At 40.1% G+C, this 19,076-nt stretch overlaps 1 protein-coding gene and 1 long non-coding RNA gene across 19 annotated transcripts in view; one reads left to right on the top strand and one right to left on the bottom strand.

Moving 5' to 3' along the window:
• The window catches only part of ACOXL (acyl-CoA oxidase like), a 360,428-nt gene that overhangs the window by 127,998 nt on the left and 213,354 nt on the right, over window positions 1-19,076 (bottom strand). For all 15 annotated transcript variants that reach the window (XR_011425932.1, XR_011425936.1, XR_011425935.1 and 12 more), the window contains one exon: window positions 18,637-18,726. Coding sequence is in view for 10 of the 15 variants with exons in the window: in XM_070235145.1 (XP_070091246.1) it covers window positions 18,637-18,726 (90 nt within the window). In the remaining 5 variants the exon portion in view is untranslated. The remainder of the gene's footprint in view (window positions 1-18,636; window positions 18,727-19,076) is intronic.
• Window positions 1,090-4,582, top strand: LOC102150532 (uncharacterized). 4 transcript variants are annotated; one of them, XR_002800007.2, is made up of 3 exons: window positions 1,090-1,145; window positions 3,503-3,680; window positions 4,359-4,578. It is a non-coding gene; the product is annotated as an uncharacterized lncRNA (long non-coding RNA). The 4 variants fall into 4 exon arrangements; XR_288367.4 differs by lacking the exon at window positions 1,090-1,145 and adding an exon at window positions 2,010-2,209 and having other exon boundaries at window positions 4,359-4,582; XR_002800009.2 differs by lacking the exon at window positions 1,090-1,145 and adding an exon at window positions 2,020-2,231 and having other exon boundaries at window positions 4,359-4,580.

Here is a 19,076-nt window from a genome sequence, read left to right as displayed (position 1 = left end):
CAATTTGAAAAACAATACCAAAATCAATTTGGCTGTACGGAAAATGAGGAAGTCACTTTGGGGAGCAGAAAAGTCAAGATAAGCAAGCGGCCCAGATTCAGATTCAGAAGGCTCCCTTCCTTCAAAATCTCACACGCCGAGTCCTCGAGGGGAGCTTTCAGTATTTAGATGCTGGGGCATCTGGTCTGGAAAAACTTAGCGCCAGCTTTGTGTACGGGCCAATGGGTTAGAAAGAGAGAAAGAGGATGTGTGTCTGAACAGCCCTGGTCAGCTTTTCTAAGAGTGCATCCTCCCCAAACCCCTCCAAGGGCTCCCACATGCCCACATTTTGTAAACGTTTGCTGTCAATTGCATCCCCTGAGGAGATCTTCCAGCCGTCCTCCTCGCTCCATTTCCTGGCCTGGGCGCCACCTCCCTCCTCTAGGCTGAGACTCCGCCCCAAGCCCACTCCTGGCAGCTCCACCCTCGGCCTTCACGGCCCTCACCAGGCAGCCCTCTGCCTGCCTCTCTGGTTTCATGTCACATACCTCCTCCTAATTGTTGCTGCCATCATGCGGGGGGATTCTGGGCATAACTCTCCATCTGTAGGTGTTTGGGACGATCCCTTGAACTATTAGCTCCTGATTCTGCCGGGTCAGGCAGGCCCTCAGCCTGCCCCCTTATCTTTCTCTCCAAGAGGCCCTCGGAAGAGGAAGGCAGCTGATCTTTAGGTAAGCAGAACTGTCACCCCTAACCCCATCACTCCTGTGGCAGCTGCTCCTCATACCCTTGCCGTTGCCTTCTGGATCTCAGACCCTTTAGAACCGATGCTCCGTGGACCTGCGATTGGGTTGACTCAAACTTCCCCTCTGATTTTAGGGGTCTGTGCACTTTTTTCCTTCTGGCATCTCAATAGCTCCACCTGCTGATCCCTGGGCCTCACCTTCAGCCAGAAGGTTGGGGCCCCAGGAGAATGTTCTTAGGTTTATTGCATGATTCCTACCTGGAACAGAGGGAGCCCAGGTTCGTCAGGCTGAGGTCCTGTCCTCACTGGCCACCATACCCGTCCCAAGACCCCATTCTAACACCTGATGTCTTGCTTGTCTTGGGGAAGAATTTGGAATTCTCCCCAACAGTGGGGGTGGGGAGAACACTACGGCTGTAGGGTAAGGGCCATGTGTGTATTTGTGTGTGTGTGTGTGTGTGTGAGAGAGAGAGAGAGAGAGACATCAGCCTTTGTTCTCTCTCTCAGAGAGGACTTCCTTTCTTTGTCACTCTTCATTCTTTCTCTTTCCTTCCCTCCCCCCCTTAAATATAAAAAGAGTTTTTTAAAGTGGTTTTAAATATACTTTATTTTTAAAATTTAAGCCATATGAAATGGTCTTAAATGAAAAGGAAAACCCCTTACCTCCAGGACCTCACTCCAGAAATAACCCTTCTTAAGTAGTTTTTGTTCTGCTAGAAAGAGATTCTTTCAAGTGTGAAGGTTAAACAGATTCTCATGCCATGTTTTCGTTTGCTCCATTTTTGGAGCATGCTTTTCTTGAGTGGCTTTGTTTTTTCTGGAGCCTTACTGGACTTTTCCCCTCTTCATCCAGAAGAAACCTGTGCCTCTTCCATTGCATCAGTAAGATCTTCCTGCTTCTTAATCGCTCTATTTGTTGTACTGAAAACATTTCCTTCTTGAAGTCATTCTTTTGACCTGTCTGACTTCCTGATCTAATTTGGACTAACGGTGTTCTGGCCTTGGCCACGGCACCACTATGCAGGTGTTTCTTTACATGAACTCCCCTTGGGTTAGCTCTAGAAAGCAGACGTGTCTTTCTAATTCTTAATTCATTTTATCCTTTTCTGTAGTTCACCTACAGGTAATATTTTTCAGAGAGTGCATGGCAGGTAAACTTATTGAGCATTTGAATATCTCCAAGTCTTTATTGTGCCTCACATTTGAACAATAATTTGGCTATCTATGAAGTTTTACATTCAAGATAACATTCTTTTGAATTCTGAATGGAACAAGACATTGTTCCATTTTATTCTAGAGTCTTGCCACTCAAAGTGTGGTCCACAGACCAGCAGCCTCAGCATCACCTATGAGCTTGCTGGAAATTCAGAATCCCAGGACCCACCCCAGGATCTGAATGTGAACGAGATGCCCAGGGATGTACAGGCGTGTTAAGAGTTGCGAAGCGCCGTTCCAGCAGTCGACTCTGCTGCTGGGAGGGCTGAGGTCAAGTGACTCTCTTTTCTTAGTAAATAATCTGATGTTTTTTCAGTCTAAGGCTGGCGGCCCTCTCTTTGTCTTTACTTGGTGATCTGAAATTCTCTAGGCTATTTTTGGCTCTGACCTTTCCCAGTGGGTCCTGCTAATCTCAAGACTTCTGCCTTTCTTCAGATCTGGGAAATTTTCTTCTTTGATTTCTCAGATTTTGCTGCCTGTCTGTGTATTCTGCTCCCCGTTTCAGGACTGTCATCGATTTCCTACCTGGAGCATCCACATCTCTTAGCCTTTCCCTTTTATTTCCTTTCACTTTGATTTTTCTGATCTTCATTCTGAGAAGTATACTCAAACTTATCCGTTAGCCCTTCTATTGGATTTGTTTTTATATTTCGCAAACATATCACTTTAATTTACCGTGGTTCTCTGCACTATGGTTACTGTGTTCTAACACACTATGGTTCTCTGAATGCTCACTTTTCATAGCAGGCTGTTCTTGCTTGATGGCTGCAGTGCTGTCCTGCATCTCTAGCTACTGATTACTTTTTGTTTCTCTGTTTTGTTTCCCCCAGTGCCAGTAGTTCTGTTTGTTCATCTTGCTCCTTCTTTTTCATGTTGTTGATTTTCCTTGTGTGTCTGATCATCCTTATTAGACAGTATGATGGAAGTATTGTTCATTTGCTTATGTGTGATGATGGTATTATGCTTATGTAAGAAAATGTCCTTATTTTAGACATTTAGGGATGCAGTGTCTTGATATCTGCAATTTCCTTTCCAATGGTTACATGCACACAAACACATAGAGAGAATAAGAAAGAGAACACTGAAATATAGCAAAGTATTGACATTTGGAAGTGAAGAATACACACACCCAAGTGTTATTGCACTAGCCTTCCAATTTCTCTCTCGAAATTTCTGTTTGAAAATTTCATAGTAAAAGCTGGAAATAATAAGAAAAACAAAACACAAATATCTGAATATCCTTGGGAAAATACCCCTGAGGGCCTGAAATCCCTAAGGAATCAGCTTTCTTATAGGAAACTACGGTCTTTAAGCAAGTTAGGCTACAGGTCATTTGCATTTCTGTGTTTTTGCTCTCCTTGCGGAATAATGAACAAGGTTTGCAAAGCTGCTGACTGCTGCTCTTTAGGAAATGGGCCCGGCTGGATTAGAAAGGCACCTGTCCTGGTGTATCTCTAATGCAGCAAAAGAAAGTTATAATGGGATTTCATGGGTGTGGGCGGTAATTGGATTTGGTGGAAGATGTAATTAAATTTCACCAAAGGCCTACAACCTCTGCCCCAGGAGAATAACGAAAGGGTCAGAAGACCTTCCATCTTGCTTGAAGGGAAATACGTGAAGCCTGAAGAAACTCGAAAGCACATGCCTGCTCCCTTACCTCTCCTCCATCCTGGGACCACAGGCCCAGCACCGCCAGGACTGCTAGAGTCTCACCTCCAAGCAGAGGGTTGAAAGCACTGAGGTAACACCAGAATCCTGTGAAACTCATTAACCAGTTTCTGTCCCTGAAATTTCTAACTCTACTTCTGTAAGTAGAATGAAAAAAGCATCCAGCCCAGAAAAGGGTAGCCCCCGCCCCCCAAGTATGGACAGATGCCAACACTCAAGTGGAAGGCCAGTTTGAGCAGTGCAGACAGCCAGCGCCACTTTCCTCATCACTGTGTGGATGCGGGGCAGCCACGTCAACTGATAGGTTTCCTGTACGGCGTGTCAGCTGGTGGCAAGCAGGCAGGCTGACTCTGTCCCCAGCACAAAGCGTCTCCATCTCTCACTCTAGGAGACCAAGCCCTCCCTGGGTCCTTCCCAGAGCAGGTTTCCAGAGCCGTGGTAGATGCTACTGCTGCAGGCAAGTGCTCTGATGTGGGAGGCTGGCTGTCCTGCTGTTAGGCAGGCTTTGCAGAAATGCCTGGCTCTGCGCCCAAATCCCTCTCCTGCTTTCAATGCCTGTGACTCAGCGTCTCTCCAGAGACGGCCAGAGGAAGCAACTCCCACCTCCGGCTGTGTCCACTTGGTTGATCCCTCAATTCATCCTATCTGCTGTCCCTTCTCCAGAAGTTTACCAAACTCCTTGGTCCTCGGATGGTCCCTCTCCCACTGTCAATACCCCTGCACATCTGCTTCTTTCTATTCTTTCTTCCAGTTATTTCAAGAGGATCTGAAGATGGAGAAACAGCAACGCGGGTGCTCATGCCATCATCCTGAACCAGACTCCTCCCCTTGGTTTTTAGTCCTCCAATGCACGCTGCAGTGTCTAAGTATCTTCTTCTTTCCTTCTAATTCTGGATGCCTTGAGATTGCTTCCCTATCCATCACCTTTAATTCTCCCTCTTGTTACCAATAAAATCAGGAATGGCATCTGCCTTATTGTGTGGCACCGTTGTAGAAAAGAGTTAACACAGCAGGCCTGAGACTGCTGCTCTTCGAAAGGGCTGCCTGCATGGACGGCCCTCGGCTGGCATCGGGGAACCTGGATTTGGGGAGGGTTCCCACCTTCGCTGACTGATAAGTGTGGCTCCCTCTGCCTGACCTGTGCAAACAATACGGTTTGTGCTCACCATCCGTTTTCCTTCTGAAAGCCTGGAATGTTGATATGTGCCAGGCAGAGAGTGCCTACAGGACCAGCCCCCACTAAAAACCCTTGCGTGCTGAGTCTCTAATGAGCTGGTAAACGACATTTCACATGTGCCATCACAATTCTTTCTGGAAGAATTGAGCATGTCCTCTGTGACTCCAGTGGGGCAGGAGTCTTGGAAGATCATGCCTGGGTTCCTTCGGTTTTTGCCCATGTGCCTGTTCCCTCTGCTGATTTTGTGTTTTACCCTTTTACTACAGTAAATCCTAACCCTGATTATGGCTACATGCCAAGTCCTGTGAGACCTCCCAGGGAACTGTCAAGCCTGAGGGTGGTCTTGGGGACCCTTGACACACACCACTTATAGAATAAGTGTTTCTAGCTGTTGTTAAGCTTCGATTGTGGCTTGAGGTAGTACTTTTCCAGCACATGTCTGGAAGATGTCTGTCTGAAAAATTGGCCAAAGAAGATCTACACAATCTGGTTTTAAGGTTTCTAGTGGTCTCCTTTCTAGCCGACCGTAAAACCAGACCATCCCTGGCTTCCTTCCTCAGCCCGGCCCTGAAAGCCCTTGTATGGATGGGTTCTCACGGCACAGGTGTTCTGCCTCTGTGCTGGCATGTGTCCTCCTGAGCAGGCAACTCAGTCTCCCTGCCGCCCAGCATCCCTGCATCCCTGCCCTCTGTGGTCCAGCATCCCTCCCTTTCATTGCCCACGCTCCCATTTACATGACAAAAGCAAGCCGTCCCTGTTCCTCCCTGTGCTTCCACTTCTCTTCATAGAAACTGTGACTGCAACTGCATTCCCATAACTAAATTAAACAACCTTTCCATAGTGCCCACAAGCTTGCAATTACAGCATTGAATCACAACTTTAGGCTCAAGCAATGTTGAACCACGTGCTTGGGTTTAAAATATACTCCCTAAGAGAAAGTTGTAGAAAAACCTCACACACTTGGAGCACCAGGAGAGAGGGAGAATGTGAATTAGTGCTATGTCTGATTACTGGATATTCTTAAAGAGCAGGTTTTTTAAAAAACAATATTTAGATAGGAGGGAGACAAAAGAACAGGCAATTTTTAAATCTAGACCAAATTCAATGGCAATTCTTAAATAATTCCCCTCAAATAATTTACTTTACTATAGATATCTAAAAAGCTAAAATAATAGGAGGGTAGGGGAGAGGTGCCACTGAGTACCATGTAACATTTTAGTTTTCAGTGGACTAAACTTATGCGTGGCTAGCACTCTAAAAAGGTCTGCATGGCTCTTCCTTAGTAATCAGGTCCTCTGCCCGTTTTTTCTCTTTTTTTTAAACTGAGATATAATTGACATATACATTGTATAAGTTTAAGGTGTACAATGTGGTGTTTGATACATTTATACATTGCAGTATGATCACTGCAGTCACATCAGCTAAAACTTTAGCATGTCACATATTTATCATTTTTTGTTGTTGGGAACAGTTAAGATTTATTCTCCTAGCAACTGTGAATCTTATAACACAGTATTGTTGACTCTCATCACTCTGCTGTGCCTTAGATCTCCAGAACTGATTTATCTACTAGTTGTAAGTTTGTGCCCTTAAACAATATCTCCCCAATTTCCCCATCCCCAGCCTCCGGTAACCACCATTCTACTCTTCTGTTTTTATAAGTTCTGTTTTTTTAGATTCCACATATAAGTGAGATCATACAGGATTGTCATTCTCTGACTTATCTCACTTGTCATAATGCTTTTAAGGTCCATCCATGTTGTCACAAATGGCAGGATTTCCTTCTTTCTCATGGCTGCATAATTCCTCTGTGTGTGTGTGTGTGTGTGTGTGTGTGTGTGTGTACACTACATCTTCTTTGTCCATTCACCCAGTGATGGGCACTTAGGTTGTTTCCGTATATTGGCTATTGTGGATAATGCTGCAATGAACATGGGTGTGCGGATATCCCTTTGGGATACTGTTTTCAATTTCCTCAGATACATACACAGGAATGAGATTGCTGGAGCATATGGTAGTTTAATTTTTAATTTTTTGAGGAACCTCCATATTGTTCTCCATAGTGGCTGTACCAATTTACATTGCCACCAACAGTGCACAAGGGTTCCCTTTTCTCCACATCCTAGCCAATATTCGTTATCTCTTGTATTTTTAATAAAAGCCATCCTAACATGCATGAGGTATCTCATTGTGGTTTGGATTTGCATTTCCCTGACGATTGGTGCTGTTAACACCTTTTCATGTACCTGTTGGCCATCTGCATGTCTTCTTTGGGAAAAATGTCTATTCAGGTCCTTTGCCCATCTTTTAATTGTATTACTTTCTTTTTTGCTGTTGAGTTGTATGAGTTCCTTATATATTTTGAAAGTTAATCCCTTATCAGATATATGGCTTACAAATGCTTTCTCCCATTCGGTAGGCTGCCTCTTCATTTTACAGATTGTTTCTTTTGCTGTGCAGAAGCTTTTTAATTTGATATAGTTCCACTTGTTTATTTTTGCTTTTGTTGCGTGTGTTTTCGGTGTCATATCCAAAAAAACTGTTGGCAAGACCAACGTCTAGGAGTTTTTTCCCCTGTGTTTTCTTCTAGAAGTTTTAGTTTCAGTTCTTATGTTTAAGTATTTAAACCCCTTCAAGTTAATTTTTGTGAGTGCTGTAAGGTAGGAATACAATTTTATTCTTTTCCATGTGGATATCCAGTTTTCCCAACTCCGTTTACTGAAGATGCTATCCTTTCCCCACTGAGTATTCTTGGCTCCCTTGTCAAATATTAGTTGACTGTATATGCATGGGTTTATTTCTGGGCCCTTGGTTCTGTTCCATTGGTCTATGTGTCCTTTTTTATACTGGTACCGCATTATTTTGATTATTATAGCTTTGAAATATAGTTTGAAATCAAAAAGTGCGATGCCTCCAGCTTTGTTCCTCTTTCTCATGATTACTTTGGCTCTTTGGGATCTTTTGTGGCTCCACACAAATTCTAGGATTGTTTTTCTATTTCTGTGAAAAATGCCCTTGGAATTTTGATAGGAACTGCATTGAATTTATAGATGGCTTTGGGTAGTATGGAAATTTTAACATTAATTCTAACATTAATTTTAACATTAACATTTTAATATTAATTCTTCTGACCCATGAACATGGGACACATTTCCATTTATTGCCTTCTTCAATTTCTTTCATCAAAGTCTTATAGTTTTCAGTGTACAGATCTTTCACCTCCTTGGTTATATTTATTTCTAAGTATTTCATTGTCTTTGATGCTGTTATAAATGAGATTGCTTTCTTGATTTCTTTTTCAGTTACTTTCTTGTTAAGGTATAGAAATGCAACTGATTTTTGTATGTTGATTTTGTATCTTGCAACTTTACTAAATTCACTTATTAGTTTCAACAATTTTTTTGGTGGAGTCTTTAGGATTTCAATATATAAGATTATGTCATCTGCAAATGGAAAAAAATTTTACTTCTTCCTTTCCAATTTTGATGTCTTTTATTTCTTTTTCCTGCCTAATTTCTTGAGTAAGGGCTTCTAGTACTCCCATTCTACATAGCAATAATAGAAAAAAAAGCTCTCAAACTTTTACTGTTGAATATGATGTTAGCTGTGGTCCTGGGATATATAGCCTTTATTATGTTCAGGAATATTCTTTCTATGCTCCATTTGTTGAGAGTTTTTATTATGAAAGGATGCTGAATTTTGTCCAATGCATTTTCTGCATCTATTGGGATTATCATATGATTTTTATCTTTCATCCTATTAATGTGGTGGATCACTTTTATTGATTTACGTATGTTGAAACACCCCAGTACCCCAGGAATAATCCCACTTGATCACGGTATATGAGCCTTTCAGTGTGTCGTTGAATTCAGTTTGCTAGTATTTCTTTTGAGAAGTTTTGCATATATATGCATCAGAGATATTAGTCTATATCTATAGTTTTCTTTTCTTGTAGTGTCTATATCTGCTTTGGTATCAGGGTAATGCTGCCCTTGTAAAATGAGTTTGACGATGTTCCCCCACTTCTGTTTTTTGGAAGAGTTTGAGAAGGATTGGCGTTAATTCTTCTTTAAATGTTGGTAGAATTCACCAGTGAAGCCATCTGATGCTGGCCTTTCCTTTGTTGGGAGATTTTGATTACTGACTCAATCCCCTTACTCATTATTGACCTGTTCCGATTTTCTATTTCTTCTTTATTCAGCCCTGGTAGGGTGTATACTTCTAAGAATGTATCCATTTCTTCTAGGCTATCCATTTTGTTGGTTTACTTGTTCACAGTAGTGTCTTAACAATCCTTTGCATTTCTGTAGTTTCAGTTTTACTGTCTCCTCTTTCATTTCTGAAATTTTACTTATTTGACTCTCCTCTTTTTGTCTTAGTGTAGCTGAAGGTTTGTCTATTTTGTTTATCTTTTCAAAAACTCAGATCTTACTTTCATTGATCTTTTCTATTGTTTTTCTGGTCTCTACTTCATTTGTTTCTGCTCTGATCTTTGTTATTTCCTTCCTTCTGTTAACTTTGGGCTTAGGTGGTTCTTCTTTGTCTAGTTCTTGGAGGGGTAAAGTTAGGTTGTTTATTTGGGGTCTTTCTTTTTTCTTAATGTAGGCATTTATCACCATAAATGGCCCTCTAAGAACTGCTTTTGCTGTGCCCTGTAAGTTTTGGGATATTGTGTTTCCATTTTCGTGTTTTCAAGATATTCTTTTACTTCCCTTTTAAATTTCTTCTTTGAACATTGATTATTGAGAAGTGTGTTGTGGAATTTCCACATAGTTGCGAATTCTCCAGTTTTCCTCCTGTTATTGATTTCTAGTTTCACATGATCGTGGTTGGAAAAGAGACATAGTATGATTTCAACCTTGTTAAATTTGCTAAGACTTGTTTTGTGACCTAACATATGATCTATGCTGGAGAATGATCCATGTGCACTTGAGAAGAATGTCTACTCCGCTGCTGTTGGATGGAATGTTCTGTTTATGTTTGTTAGGTCCATTTGGTCTCAAGTGTAGTTCAAAGCCAATGTTGCCTTATTGGTTTTCTGTCTAAATGATCTATTCATTGTTCAAAGTGAACAGAAAGTGGGGAACAGAAGTCCCCTAATATTATTGTATTGCTGTCTATTTCTTCCTTCAGATCTATTAGAATTTGCTTAATATATTTAGGTGCTTCCATGTGGGGTGCATATACATTTAAAGTTGTTATACTCTTTTAATGAATTGACCCCTTTATCAGTATATAAAGACCTTCTTTGTGTCTTGTTACAGTTTTTGACTTAATCTCTATTTTGTCTGATGTAAGTGTAGCTACCCCTGTTCTCTTTTGGTTTTCATTTGAAAGGAATATCTTTTCCATTCCTTCATTTTGAGTCTATATGTGTCCTTAGAGCTGAAGAGAGTCTCTTATAGGCAGCATATAGTTGGGTCTTGTTTGCTTATCCATTCAGCCACTTTATGCCTTTTGATTGGAGAATTTAATCCATTTATATTTAAAGTGATTATTCATAGGTAAGGACTTACTTACGACTTATTGTTTTCTGGTTATTTTGTAGTTCCCTTGTTCTTTTTTTTTTTTTTTTCCTTTTTTACCATCTTCCTTTGTAACTTTATGATTTTCCATAGTGATATGCTTTGATTCCCTTTTCTTCATCTTTCATGCCTACTATAGGTTTTTGCTTTGTGGTAACCACGATGCTTACATAAAACATCTTATAGAAATAACAGTCTATTTTAAGCTTACAACAACTTCAATCACATACAAAAACTCTACCCATTTACTCTCCCACATTTTATGTTTTTGATGTCACAATTTACGTCTTTTTATATTGTGTATGAATTACCAAATTATTGTAGCTATAGTAATTTTTAATACTTTTGTCCATTAACTTTTAACTAGGATTAAATTTTTAACATACCACCATATTCCAGTATTAGAGCATTCTGAATCTGACTGTATGTTCTCTATTACCATTGTGTTTTATATTTTCATATGTTTTCATGTTACTAATTATCATCCTTTTCTTTCAGCTTAAACAACTCCTTTCATCATTTCTTGTAAGGCAGATCTAGTGATGATGAACTTTCTCAGCTTTCCCTGTTTGGGGAAGACTTTAGCTCCCTTCATTTTTGAAGGACAACTTTGCCAGGTAACATATTCTTGTTTAGCAATGTTTTTCTTTCAGCATTTTGAATATATCATCCACTGTCTCCTGGACTGTAAATTTTCTGCTTAGAAATCCACTAATAGCCTTTTGAGAGTTTCCTCATATTGGAGGAATTTTTTTTCTCTTGCTAATTTTAAAATTCTCTCTTTGTCTTTGATTTTAGACAGTTTTATTATAATATGTATTGGAGAAGATCTTTTTGGGTTGAAATTTTTGAGGGACTTCTGAGCTTCATGAACTTGGATGTCCAAATCTCTCCCCAGATTTGGGAAGTTCTCAGTCATAATTTCTTTAAATAAACTTTTTGCCCCTTTCTCCCTCTCTTCTCCTTCTGAGACTCTAACATGTGTAGATCTCATAGTTCACGTGGGTTTTCTTCATTTTTTTCTTTCATTTGTCTTTGTTCTCCTCTCACTGGATAATTTCATATGACCTAATCTACTTCCTAGGTTCTTTTTCTGCTTGATCAAATCTGCTGTTGATGTTCTCTATTGCAGTTTTCATTTCATTCACTGTATTCTTCAGCTCGATAATTTCTGTTTGGTTCTTTTTTATGATTTCTATCTCTTTGTTAAATTTCTTGTTTTGTTCATGTATTGTTTTCCTGATTTCATTGCATTGTCTTTCTGTGGTTTCTTGTAGCTCACTGAGCCTCCTTAAAACAAGTATTTTGAATTTTTTATTGGGAAAATTGCAGATCTCCATTTCTTTGGGGTGATTTACTGGACGATCATTGTGTTCCTTTAGTGGTGTCATGTTTCCTTGTTTTTTCTTGTTCCTTGAAGTCTTGCATTGCTATCTTCATATTTGAAGAAGCAGTCACCTCTTCCGCTCTTTACTAACCGGCTTTGGAGAGAAATACCTCCCCTCCACCCTGTTATGGATTCTGAGGCTTTCTTAGGCCTTCTATGGACACACCTGCTCCACACTTCTTATTCCCTCTTGGGGGGTAATTCTTAAGATTGTATGCCTTCTCTTGATGCTGCAAAACCAGACTTAGTACTGACAGCCTCCCATTTGCTTTCCCGAGAGTGATGCTGAATGCTCAAGTTGGTATGCATTCTCCCAATCCCACAGAGTTGACCTGGCTTTCTGCAGCTTCTCATTAGCTGTCTGCAAAGGCTTGCTCTTGCTGCCCTTGGAGTTGCACACAGGAAACTGGCCACGTAGTAGGGATATGCATGAGTGAAGCATGTAGAGTGTTGCGAGTGCCTGTGAGCCAACCTAGAGGGTCTGTGGGTGAGGTGTCCCCCATGGCTCATAGGCGAGCTTTTTGAAGGAGTCTGCAAAGTGGATGTAGGATCCACATCCCATTGATGCCCTCCAAGAGCCCTGGCTGCTGTTCTCCCAGCCACTCCCTGCCCCCAAGTCATGCATTATACCTCAGTAATCTGAGTGAGGGGAGAAAGAAATGGGCTTCTTGGGCAGTGTCCTGCACAGCTGGGGAAGCTGGGTGCTCACTCACATGCTCTCACTTTCCCCTGTGGGAGAAATAACAGGACAAAAGATCTCTCTCGTCACTGAGCTGTGCCACCTTGGGGGAGGGATGATTCAGGTAAAGTGAGGCTATTCCTCTTACTCTCTTCAATGTGTCCAATCTCAGATTGTTTTTTGCTCCAACAGTGCGCTGGAACTTCTCCACTGGATCCCTGGACTTATACAAAGGCACTCTTGTCCTTGAGTTATAGTCAAAATTGGTGTTGTTTGGGGGGAAGGTGGCAGAAAACTCCTATTCCACCATTTTGATGATGTCTTAGAATAAGCTTGTCTATGTCTACAAAAAGCTTTGTTGTGATTTGGTTAGGAATGTCATTAAATATATAGATCAATTTGGGCATAATTGACATCTTTCCAATCCATGAATATAGTATGTCTCTCCATTTATTTAGGACTTCTTTGATTTCTTTCAACAGCAGTTTGTAATTTTTTAGCATATAGATCCTATACATGTTTGTTGGATTTACACCTAAGTGCTTCATTTTCTTTGGAACAATTGTAAGTGATATTGTGTGCTTAATTTCAGTTTCCACATGTTCACCATTCGTATATAGAAATGTGACTGATTTTTGTGTAATGATCTTATATCCTGTAATCTTGCTGAACTCACTTATTAGTTCTAGGAGGGTTTTTTTGGTAGAGTCCTTGGATTTTCTATGTACACAATCCTGTAATCCGAAAATAGGGACAGTTTTTATTTCTTCCCTTCTAATCTCTATGTCTTTTATTTCTTTTTCTTGCCTTATTGTACTGGTATAACTTCAAGCTCTAGGTTGAATAACAGAGGTGCCAGAGGACATCCTTGACTTGTTCCTGATTTTAGGGGGAAAGCATTCAGTGTTTCACCAGCAAACATGGTGTTAGCTATATTTTTTGTAGATACTTTTTATCAAGTTGAGAAAATTCCCCTCTATTCCCAGTTTGCTGAGAATTTTTATCATGAACAGTTGTTAACTATGTAACTATGTAAAGCAATATGATCAGATGATTTTTTTCTCCTTTAGTCTGTTTATATGTTGGATTACATTGATAGATTTTTGAATGTTGAAGCAGTCTTGCATACCAGGAATAAATTCCATTTGGTCATGGTGTATAATAATTTATACACTGTTGGCTACAATTTATAATTTGTTAATATTTTGTTGAGGATTCCTGTTATCTAAGTTCATGAGATTATTGATATATAGTTTTTCCTTTTTCATACTGTCTACTTTTCATGTCAGAGTAATACCAGCTGTGTAAAATGATTTGGGAAGTGTTCCCTTCTCTTCTATTTTCTGAAAGAGATTGTGTAAAATTCTCCTTTAAATGTTTGATAGAATTCTCCAATGAAACTTAGGCCTGGAGATTTGCTTGGGAGGAGCTCTTTGGATATTACTAAAACTTCAATTTCTGTGAGATTATAGAACTATTCAGGTTGTCTATTTCAAGTTGGTCGAGTTTGGGTGTTTTTAGGTTTTGAGGAATTGGTCAGCTTCTTCTAAGTCATTAAATTGATTAATGTAAAGTTATTTTCTAATATTCTCTCATTATTCTTTTAATTGCTACAGGATATCTAGTGAAATATCTATTGTTTTCATATTTCAGATTGGTTATTTGAGTCTTCTTGTTTTTTATCTTTGTCATTCTTGCTAGAGTGTTATCAATGTTATTGATTTTTTTCGGAGAATTAGGTTCGCCTTTCATGGATTTTCACTAATGTTTTCAACTTCATTGATTTTTCCTCTTTTCTTTATTACTCTCTTTCTTATGCTTAGTTTATGCTTATTTTGCTCCACTTTTTATATTTTCTTGAGGTAGAAACATGGATTATTGATTTGATACCTATTGTCTTTTCTAAAGTAAGCATTCAATGCTATTAATTTCCCTGTCAGCACTGCTTTATCTGCATCCCACATATTTGGTATGTGGGTGTATTTCCCATTAGTTTATAAATGAGACTTCTATTGGGTGTCAGGTCTGGAGGTGATTGGCTATAATCATATGAAAAAGTCCCCACATTGAACCAAAGTGAGCTAACTGGGAGGGCAGGGTGCTGCCTCTTTCCCACAGGCAAAGACCTGAGGTGTGAACTGTCAGGTCCTGCGAGTGAAGTAGAATTCCCCTAGATTAATGCCAGAAGGGGAGGCTGACTGCTGGGCCCAATGTGCCAATGGTAGGGACTAGGATATTGAGCTTGGGGAGCCAGCCTTAATCCATGACAGAGGCCACTCTACCAGGGGCATGATGCCACCCCAGGCAGGCAAACACTGATGAGGCAAGTGCCTCCTCTAACTGCAAAATATGGAGCTAAGAGAAATAAAGTGCTTCAATCCTTATATTAGTATTCAGAATGCATTTTTTCCTTTTCATTCATTCTATGTATTTTTTAAATTTCCTTTGAGACTCCTTGTTTGACCTATGGATTATTTAGAAGTATGTTGTTTACTTTCCAAGTGCTTGGAGGTATTCCTCTTGTCTTTCTGTTATTGATTTCTAATTTCATTCCATTATGGTAAGAAAACATACTCTGTATGATTTTAGTCCTTCTAAATGTGTTGAGGTTTGTTTTATGGCTCAGGATATGGTCTATCTTGTTGAATGTCCCATGAGTGCTTGAAAAGAGGTGTATTCTGCTCTTGTTGGCCACAGTGTTCTATACATATCAATTAAGTCCTCTTGGTTTATTATGTTGTTCAGTTCCTCCATATCCCTTCTGAGTTTTGGTCTAATAGTTCTATCAACAGCTCAGAGTGATGTGTGGAAGTCTCCAATTATAATTATTGATTTGTCTTTTTCTCCCTTCATCTCTATCAGGTTTTTTCCCTAGTATACAACTTTGCATGGTTTTATTAGTGGTTGCTTTAAGTATGACTCTGTGTGTGTGAGTGTGCATGCACATGAGCATGCTCATGCGTCCATGTGTGTAACTTAACATAGCCTAGTGGTATCAATGTTTTATCACTTCGAGTCATGTGTAGAAACCTTACCTCCATTTAGGTCTTTGTACTCTTTCTTTTTTAAAAAATGTAGTTGTCTGAAGTATTTCCTCTACACACATTGAGCACTACACCAAAAGGTGTTATAATTGTTGCTTCAAATGTCAAATATGATTTTGAAAGCTCATGAGAAGCACAGTGTAGTATATTTACACCTATTTTTACACATTCCAATGCTCTTTCCTTTTTGAAGTCCCAAGCCTTCTTTTGTTATCATTTTCTTTTCTGTTTAGAGAATTTCCTTTAGCCATTTTTTAAGAGCAGAATTGCTAGCAACAAATTCTCTTAGTTTTCCTTAATCTGATAAAATCTTTTCCCCCCTTCAATCTGGAAATATATTTTCACTGAATATAGAATTTGCAATTTACTGTTTTTTTCTTACAATAGTTGAAAATGTTGTGCTAATTCCTTCCAGCCTCCGTGGTTTCAGATGAGAAGTCTGCTGTCACTTGAATTGATGTTCACCTAGAAGCAATGCGTCATTTCTCTCCGTCAGCTTTCAAGATTTTTTCTTTGCCTGTAGTGTTCAGAAGTTTATGATGTGTCTTGTGAATTTCTTTGTTTTATCCTATTTGGGATTCATCCACCATCTCAAATTTGCTGTTTCATGTCTTTCAAGAATTTGGGAAGTTTTCAGGCATTGTTTCCTAAAATACTTGTTCGTCTCATCCTCTTTCCTCTCCTTCTGAGATGCTAATGATACAAATGCTAGCTCTTTTGCTATTGTTCTGCAGGTCCTTAAGATTGTTCATTTTCTTCCACTCTGTTCGAACTGGATAAATTCTATTGATCTGTCCTCAATTTTATAGATTCTGTTTTCTGTCATCTCTACTATTGGTGTCATTCCACAAACTTGCTATTTCAGTTATTGTATTTTTAAATTCTATAATTTCCATTTGGTCTCTTTTCATTTCTTCTATCTTTCCTGAAATGTTCTATTATTTTTATTTGTTTCAAGATTTGTAATTACCTTTGAAATATTTTTATAATAGGTACTTTAAAATCTTTGTCAGATAATTCTAACATCTGACAAATGCATCATCATCTTCTCAGCGTCATCATCTATTGATTTGAAGTTGTAGTTTTCCTGGTTCTTTGTATAAGGAATGATTTTCTATTGTATCTAGAGTGTTCAGATATTATATTATGAGATTCTATTTAATCTTGAGGTATAGAACAGGGTCTGGATAGGTGTGTGTGTTCAGCTTCCCAGTGCTGTCACCAATACCACTCTGGCAAAAGTTGTGTAGCAACTCACATTACCTTCTTGCGGACAAGTGGGGTGAAACATTGGCTCTCTCTTAGTCCTACTAATACCAGAGGAAGGCAGTGGGGAAGCATAGTGCCAACTAGCACTGTTTCCCACCACCTTTTTTCACCTCATTGATGCTGGATGAAGAGAGAGGCTGAGCCTCCCACTGGCTCCTGCTAAAACTATGGGAGCAGGGAACAGAGTATTAACCATCCCAGCTCATGCCACTTAATTCCACCGTTGATGCCAGGTGAGAGTGGAGCTCAGCTGGAGCCACTGGGCCCCTTTGGTATGGGAGTGAGAGAGCAGGGAGAGGGGGATCAGAGTACCCACTAGTCCTGCTTCACACTGTCGATTTAGTTTCTTGCTGCAGTGTGGGTGTGTAGCTTCAGCTCCTCACTGGGTGTACTGACACCGGGGATGGGGGGAATATGGAGTGGCAACTAGCCCTGACTCACACCTCCTGGTTTAGTCTAGTTGATGCCAGGCAGGGGTAGGGGCTCCACTCCCCACTGGACCCTGCTGACACTGGGGTAGAGGGTGGAAGCATACTGGTGATTAGCCCCACCTTAGGTCACTTCACAGGGTCTTGTTCCTGTTGTGTGGAGGTGAAGGCTTAGCTCACCAATGGGCTCTGCTGACATTACCCTGATGAGAGAATCAGCTCTACCTCCTTCCACCAGGCAGAGGATGGAAGATTAACTCCCTGCTCAGCCGTTCTACCACCACCACGAGGGAGAATGGGAGTGCTACCACCTGCTAGCTGCCACGGCCTACTTCCTTGGATCGGAGCCATGAGGAAGATCAGTTCTTGCTAGGTGCTGCTGACATTGGTGTGTGTGTGGCTGATGTAGAGTGAATATTGCCTACAAGGTTTTCTGCTGTTAGGCTACCATCTTCCCTGGCTTTGGATACTTTGCCTGTGCCTGTTAGAGATTCAGGGCATATATGCCCAGTCCAGGATTTATGGGGGACAATAAAGAAGTTCCGAGAACTCACTGCCACTTGCTTCCTCCAGTCCCAGTTCCTAGGCAGCCTGCCTCCTTCTTCCCCTCTTTCAGAGTCTTCCTGTGCTTCTTTGTTGTGTCATGTCCAGGCTGGAGGACCTGGGAGGGACAGGGCCACTCCATCTTAGCAGAACCCGAAGTCCCTATTCTTCTTTTATAAAAACACCCAATTGTGATCACATTCTATATACAATTTTATATCATTTTTACTTAGCAAATCATCAGTTTTTAATTTCTGTAATAAACTCTTTGTAAGTACAGTTTTAAAGGCTACATAATCCCCCACTGAGTGGCCAGAACATGATTTACAGAATCACTTTCCTATTGTTGAAAATTTAGATTCCAACACTATTGCTGTAATAAATAACATACTAATGAAAATGTTTGTGCCCTAAAGTTTTTCTGTATTTAGGATTATTACCTTAGACAGTCCCACAAGTAGAGCCACACACAGCCCAATAGCAGTATGGCAGAGTACCCGTTTTGTTCTCATCAATCCTGGGACTTCAACAGGCTCTTCAATACGAGTCCGTTTGATAGAGAAAAGAAAACAGCACCGCGGTACGCCCTCACGTGCATTTCTCTGACCACTAGTGAAGCTGATCAATTGCCCTCCTTTTGTAAATTGACTTTTCATGTCTTTCGCCTGTTCATCTTCCGGGGCCTTACATACTCTTTGGGAAAAGCCTTCGCAGTAGAAGAATCTGACTCAATATGTACAAGAAGTAGTTTTCTTAAACCACAAAAGATGCAGTTCCATGTCAAAGATCAGCAGAGAGAAATAATTTAATCGTCCCATTCTCGACTGCAAAAACCAAGTGCCCAACAGGAAAACACCTGCCAATTAAATGAAGACATCAGATAAAGATAAAACATATGAAACACTTAAGATTTCTGGATAACTCTTAATCTTGAAAATTACGCCGTTTAAGAAGAATAAACACTTCCTGAATCTTACCTGCAGCAGAACAACATTGTCACCTTCAAAAGTTACAAACACATCTGTGTCACATTTCAAGCCGGAGATTCGGTTTTCCATCATGTAACCCTATTGCAAAAAAAGGGAAAAGAAACACATTTTAAATTTGCAACCCCATCGTTAAGAAGGACTAACATTTTCTTCGAAATTAAAAAAAAATACAGAAAATTGAAAAGAAGAAAATAACTATATTTCTCCTACCCAGAATAGACATCTAAGAACTTTGATCCATCTCATGAGCCTTTGGTGCATAAATATTATTTTAGGTATTGCCTTCATTAGTAGTGAAAACAGCCATGTCATGTTTTTCCAAAGTATTTCAACAAATTATCCTGATTTTTTCCTCTCTCTCTCCCAAATCTTGTCAATTCTAATACATGTGAAGGTATTAGTAATTGTGCCCTAAAATATGCAGAAGA

Source organism: Equus caballus, chromosome 15, assembly GCF_041296265.1.
Source record: "Equus caballus isolate H_3958 breed thoroughbred chromosome 15, TB-T2T, whole genome shotgun sequence".
Classification (NCBI taxonomy): domain Eukaryota; kingdom Metazoa; phylum Chordata; class Mammalia; order Perissodactyla; family Equidae; genus Equus; species Equus caballus.
This window is presented reverse-complemented; position numbering and strand designations above follow the sequence as displayed.